At 46.3% G+C, this 7,089-nt stretch overlaps 1 protein-coding gene across 1 annotated transcript; it reads left to right on the forward strand.

The window, feature by feature from the left end:
- The first annotated feature begins 1,033 nt into the window (after window positions 1-1,033).
- MRPL17 (mitochondrial ribosomal protein L17) lies at window positions 1,034-2,470 on the forward strand. Its single transcript, XM_022563220.3, has 3 exons — window positions 1,034-1,261; window positions 1,577-1,645; window positions 2,009-2,470. Exons 1-3 carry the CDS (start codon window positions 1,088-1,090, stop codon window positions 2,282-2,284), a joined length of 519 nt encoding a protein of 172 aa, XP_022418928.1. The 5' UTR covers window positions 1,034-1,087; the 3' UTR covers window positions 2,285-2,470.
- Window positions 2,471-7,089: the final 4,619 nt, after the last annotated feature.

Here is a 7,089-nt window from a genome sequence, read left to right on the forward strand (position 1 = left end):
TAATTTAAAAGTATTAGCCCATTATTTTTCCTTGGAGTGCGGTAATTCTTCTTGAACGGGGATGATTATATGTACTTTGTGAACTAAAAATGCCACCTGCCACATCAGTAAACAAAGGATGTTGCAGCCATCAGCCACTACAGCCACCCCGTACAGCACACCCTGAGGAGACTCAGGATGAGAAAACACAGGATACTGGTCCCAAATAGCTGAGGTGCAGATCAAAAGAATGATTTCAGTGAGCCCAGATTCTTGCATCGTCTCGTGCATAGAAAAGCGCTAAATTCCTTAACTTGAGATATCTGGTTTTCTTTTATGAACAGTAGTCTTTTGATGCTCCAACTACCTGGTCTTTGCTGCAAAAACTCCTATGTATCCTGGTCCCCACCCCACCCCGATCCCACCCCTTGCCTCTTCAGAGCAGCCTCTCAGAGTTATCTGAGCTGCTGTGTCCCCGGCTTAAGTCCTCAGTTTTGTCTGACAAATAAAACATAACTCTCAACTTTTATGTTGTGCTTTTTTTCAGTCAACAACTTAAACCAAAGAAAATTTTCACCATCTGCGTTTCTTTCATATCATTGTTATCCCACTCATTTCACCATTACTGAAAACAATTTTCTTTTAAAAATGACACGCTCAGGGTGTGGGACGCGCCGCGCCTCAGGGAGGGCAGGGCAACCAGCCTGAGGGACCAGGACCCCGCCAGGCACTTTCCCCTCAGGTACTCACTTTTCTAGCCGACACCAGGCGGACCTTGCCAGCGCCCTACCGGCCACAAGACGAATGACGCAGCACCAGTGAAACCCGACAGCCGGGTCACTCCACACCAGGGGGCGCCTGGTTCCCCGGCCGACAGGGAGCGTTCCCAGGGTCCAAACCCCACCAGGCTCGCTTCCTCTGGAAGAAGTCAACGCCCCTTCCCCGCCCTCCCCCAGTCTGCCAACGAGGCAGGCTCTGATACACATGCGCAAACACGTCCACCACGCACCAATGTATGGCGCATGCGTCCTCTAAGCTCCGCCTCTCCGCCCCGTCTCCCCTGGAGTTTCCAGTTCCGGCCTCACAGGGGCTGGAAGAAGTTTGGAGCATGCGGCTGTCGGTCGCCGCTGCCATCTCTCACGGCCGCGTATTCCGCCGCCTGGGCCTTGGTCCCGAGTCCCGCATCCACCTGCTGCAGAACTTGCTCACGGGACTGGTGCGACACGAACGCATCGAGGCGTCATGGGCACGCGTGGACGAGCTGAGGGGCTACGCGGAGAAGGTGAGGGGCGGGACCCTCTTGTTCCTCTCGCGGGTCTGGCCTGGGGAGGCGGGATCCGGCTGGAGTTGGGGAAGAATTGGGACCGCCCTGGTAAGCTGTGCCCGAAGGCTGATTCCCCTGATACAGTGAGCGGAACCTACTCCTCCGGCCCCTCTCATTGAAGACTGGTTAGGGCTGCGGAGTTAGAGGTTGCCTGAATTGGCGAGTTGCTTTGCTAGTGTATGAAATGAGTAGATTGCAGTCCGGCGTTTAAGGAGTAAGATTGATGGCCTCCTTTCTTGCTCGGGTTGGGTCAGTGATGTTATGTCCTCACAGCTCATCGACTATGGGAAGCTGGGAGACACCAACGAACGAGCCATGCGCATGGCTGACTTCTGGCTCACGGTGAGTGCATCCTGTCTGCCTCCCAAATCTCATCCTTTGCTCCCTAAGTGGGAGGGGGTTGTTAGAGGAAAGGGAACTGGGCAGAATGAAGATAAGGCACACGCTTATGGACAAATGTGAACTAAATTAGAGATCTGTGTCCTAAGTTGAATTCAGTGTGAATCTCAGTCTGCACAACTGCCTGTAACTGATCCACTCTGTGTAATTTTGACTCTACCACATCAGAGGGTGAGGGAAGGGGTGTGTGTGTGTGTGTGTGTGTGTGTGTGTGTGTGTGTACCCTACCTTTGGGAGTGCTGAAAGTTAAATATCTCTGCGGTGGTGCCTGACTCTGCTGTCTCCTGGATAACTCTCCCCTTCCAGGAGAAAGACTTGATCCCAAAGCTGTTTCACGTACTGGCCCCTCGGTACCAAGGTCAGAATGGGGGCTACACGAGAATGCTGCAGATCCCAAACCGGAAGAAGCAGGATCGGGCCAAGATGGCAGTGATCGAGTATAAAGGGAACTGCCTTCCACCCCTGCCCCTTCCTCACAGAGACAGCAACCTCACACTCCTAAACCAGCTGCTTCAGGGGCTGCAGAAGGATCAGGAAGCAAGCACCCACAGCTCCCACACAGTTCAAACACCAGAGATTTAACTGGAGCCAAAGGGTATGTGGCCCTCATCAGTGCCCATGATCCACAGGCCTTGGGAGCTCTTTTAATCTCTTAAGAAGAACTGGATCTTGAGTTGTAAAATGAACTGTCTGATTGGAGCCCAAAACCTTCTGGGAGCCAGATAACCCTCTCTTTGCACAACAGATAAAATTCAGTGTATGACTATATGTAAACTGATTTTCTTTTCCCCTCCCCTTGGGATTTCTGGAGAATGAGAACTACCCACATGCTTGGTCTGTGTGGGATAGTAAATTCATGGTGTATGTTTCCGGTTCTTAAATCTGGGTTGGGTTGGGTTAGCACAGTTTTGGTTTTTTTAATGCTAGATTATATGGGGTATGTATCCTGTAATTCCAAACTTAGCCCCCAGAGGTGATTGAGTTTTGATATCTAGCATAGAGACTGAGCCCCAGAGATTTCTTAGAGAAGGATTACCTCCTGACGGGTGGGAGGGTGAACATCTAGAAGTGAACTTTCTGTAATAATCTGGTACTCTAGGAACCTTCAAGGTTCCATTCCTCTGTTTCTGGACAAGATCACATATCACCCTTAAGTGTTCACCTCAAGCCCCAAATAGGCCTCAGAGGAGAGGACCTGAGAACTCAGATGTACCACCGCCCTGGCCAAGGGAGTGGAAGTGTTCAGCAGAGGATGTTGACTCCAGGATAAGCTCCTTCCTCTTGGGGTGGGAATGGAAGGGTGAAGGAGAGGGTTGAAGTGGGAGGAAGATTAGGAAGTTAAACCTGTGGGAATTTCCTGGAAGTTTTCAATCTGGGCCTCTCCGGGAACTCAGAAAAAGGACATCCGGCTTAGAATGGTCAGGGCATATGAAAAGTAGGAAGTTCCTTTATGTGCACTAGTTACTGTGAAGCCAGATTTGGCCCAGGTGCCCATCCCTCACACTCAGGCTTGACAGGGGTGATAGTTGTGGGAAGACTTGGAGCTATCATCCCTGCATGAACACGTGATAGCACGGCCTAGCAAATTCCATCTTTCTAGTAAAGTGGAAAAAACAGATTTTTATCTTAGGCCAGACCTACAGAGGGGGTTTGGCCCACCAAACCCATCCATTGTCTGAGATAAAAAGGCTGTGGGTGGAGGGGTCACTGGTCTAGCAGACAGATATTAGCTTCAGTAACAGAGCTATTCTGGTACTATTTCAGTACAGCTGCCCTAGTCTGAGACTCATCTGCTCCCAACAGGGGTCTCATCTCTTTTACTCTACTCCAGTTGGTCTTTCACACTATTGCGAGAAAGCTCTTTCTGACATTATATTTTGAGTGACGTATAGTAGACACTCAAAACATTTATTTATTTATTTATATTTTTTATTTATTTATTTTTTTTGTGGTAGGCGGGCCTCTCACTGTTGTGGCCTCTCCCGTTGCGGAGCACAGGCTCCGGACGCGCAGGCTCAGTGGCCATGGCTCACAGGCCCAGCCGCTCCACGGCATGCGGGATCTTCCCAGACCGGGCCACGAACCTGTGTCCCCTGCATCGGCAGGCGGACTCTCAACCACTGCGCCACCAGGGAAGCCCTCAAAACATTTATTGAATAAACCTACAACTCTGAATGCTTCTCTAAAAAAATTTGCCCTCTTTCTGTCTTTTTGGTACGAACATTCACCTCAGCCAGATGTCTTGGAGTCATCCTTGACTCCTAGAGAAAGCTCTTTCCTTAAAATTAAAACCACATCTTTAAGTAACGGTAACAGGTGAGTTATGGCTGGACTCTCACAGCTTTTCCTCCTGGCCGCCAGAAATATAACTTCCTAACTTGCCTTCCTCCCCACTGCAGCCATGGTGATAGGAATTTGCTATCTTAATTCTCTGCTTGATCTCCAGTGGCTCTTCTCTTCCTGTAGGGAGAGTCCAGATTCCTTACCATGTCTCCCCTTGGTGAGTAGGCACCTGCTCGTTGCTCCAACTTCTTCCCTTGCCTCTAATTTTATGCTCCAGAGGCTTGGAAGGCCTTATTTTGACTGTTTCCCTATGCAGGTCTTTCCCTAACACCTTCTGTTCATCTACCACCCAGAAAACCCTCCCCCTTTTACCTACCTGCCTTGTACACAAACTTTTGGCATCTCCTGGGTGACTGCTCTGACCATCTCCACACCTAAGTTCATTACTTTGTGACCCTAGGTGCCGCTATGGTATTCCCATGATGCACTGGATTTACCACATTGCATTACAATTCCCTGCAGTGGGTTAATTCCCAAACATCCACCCCAGGTTAGTTTAAGGCAGTCCTGCTACTTCCATCCCCTAGCTATTGATGGATTCAGGGATGGACAGGCCTTAAATAATTTGAGGCAATGAGAATCCAGGCTCTACTCTGCTAGATAAGAGTAAGATTGCTTGTTATTCTGATAAACACAGGGAACTGGCTCTAGGCTGAAGATGACACTTAGAGTGGCAGGTCAGAACAACTAAAAGATACTATATAGTAAGAATCTTTAGTGACTACTCCCATTTGTGCCTGAGTTTTCTGTTAATTTCTACTGAAAGTAATCTGGTAAATTATTTTGTACTGTTGAATCTTTATTGTTTCCCCAAACTTTTTTTACTATGACCCACAGATCAAAAAACACATCAGAACACAAAATGACATGTATATATATAATTGAAACAAAAGCATCACAAAACATTATTTGTACAAATATCATGTGCATCGATATTGTCTACTCTTCTAGTTTACTTTTTTAAAATGATGGTCCCAATTCACTAAGTTGATTTTACAACTCACTAATGTTTTACAACCTTCTCTGAGAAACACTGATCTAAACCAGCATTACAGTGATTCACCATTACCTTTGCTGGATAAAATCCAGGGTTCTATCATGGCACAAAGGCCATCTATGGCCTGGTCTCAGTCACCTCTCAGGCTCGTCTCCTACCATTACCTGCTACCACCCTTCACAGGAAATTAACTTGTTATTCTCTGAATATATCATACCTTTTTGCATGATGGTGCCTTTACTATTGTGCTTGCCCTGTTTCAAATTACCTCCTACACATCGTTCAAATCTCTACTCAAAGTCACTGCTTTGAGGCCTTCTCCAAACTCCACATCATCCTCCAGATGGGGCTAGGTCCATTCCTGGGTGCAGTAATAGCCCTTGGGTCATATGTCTGTCAAAGCATTCATTACACTCTACTACAGTAGCCTGTCTGCTTGACTGACGCCTTCACTCAACTGAGCTCCCAAAGCCAGGAACTGGGACTCATTCTTCTGGGTAACTCTATACCTACCACTGGACCTGATTCAATATATGTTTATTAAGTGAGGAGGAGTAAGCTACATGTTGTCTATGACATAGTCAACTCCCTGGCTTAGCTGTATAAAACCATAAACATGGTACTGTGTGCAGGGACAGTGCTAAGCTACCCTGCTGAGTATACCAAGACTGAAGAAATGGGCTCCTTCCTCTCCAGGGATTTAAGTGTTCATAATGACAGTCATGAATGTAAGCATGTGTCTAATTCGTTTCCCACACATTTCATATTTCAATTTCCTGAAATATTTCTAACCTACCTACAGACAGAAAATACCTATACATTTTCCAAGACATAGCCAAAAGCTGATCTGATGCCTCTTCTGAGAAGTATTCACTGAATTCTGCAAGCTAAGTTAGGGACTTTTCCAGTGGTCCAGTTTCACACGTACATCATTGTAGCAATGGCACAATTACATTGTTCAGCACCCATAACTAGCTGATTTATTCCTAGAGGGTAGGGGACATACCTAATCAACTCTTGGGCTACCCAGTAGAGAACATGGAACGAAATAGGCATCTATAAATGTCTGTTGTACTAAGTTCTTCAGCCTAGCTCTGCATTTTAGGTTTACTAACTCCTCCCTTCCCCAGTTTCCTCTTACTTCATCTGAAAATGAACTTCCTGCAACACTGATTCCCCATTGTTCACTACTGGGTAACGTCTGTACCCTTAAGGTTTTCCTCTCCGTGCCCTTAAATGTGGGGCCATATTGTAGCTCTCTGACTCAGGGACATGAATTCGGTAGTTAAATTTGAGATACCCTAATAATAAAAATGGTCTGTGTGCTTAGATTTTGAGGAAAGGAGTTTCACCTTTTCTGATATTTTGCATTCTGTTCCACAGTATATCTGTTTAATATAAAAGTAATGTTTTTAGTTCTTGCAAGTTAAATATTGTACATTGCACACATACATACACACACAATTCTATCAAAATTGATGCTCTAAGCTCTAAGAAGATGAGCCTTGTTTACGCTGTGGCTTCACATATGCCTTGGCACACCACCGTGTAGCCCAGCATGGGAAGCACAGCATTAAAGTTTTACTGCTCTTCACTTCAAGGAGATGAAAATGCAAAAGCTGTACCTAGAGATGTCATTGAAAACTCAATACCATTGTTCTGACTTAATTTCTAACTTCTTTTCCTTAAAATGGTCTCAGAAGCTTTCCTACAGTTATCTTTTCCTTTTATCCCAAAAGGAACAAAAGAAAGGAAAAATAGTTCAGTTTTGTATGTGCTGAGTTTGAGATGCCTGGGAGCATGTGGAGATTAGGAAAGAGTTCTTCGCCGGGAAAAGACATTTGGGAGTTCTTGGCAATTAAAGCTAAGGAAATGGATGGGATGACTCAGAGTGTATATGTAGAGGGAAAGGAGACTGAGGTCAGACATTAGAGGACAGACAGGATGCAGAATCTATGAAGGAGACTGAGAAATTGCCTTACAGAGAGGAAAGAGAACCTGCAAAATTCATCACAGTACCCAGTACAGTGTCTTCCTTGTACATAAG

This window comes from Delphinapterus leucas, chromosome 7 (assembly GCF_059928025.1).
Source record: "Delphinapterus leucas isolate spDelLeu-1000000601 "Yukka" chromosome 7, BTC_Dleu_Yukka2, whole genome shotgun sequence".
Classification (NCBI taxonomy): Eukaryota; Metazoa; Chordata; class Mammalia; order Artiodactyla; family Monodontidae; genus Delphinapterus; species Delphinapterus leucas.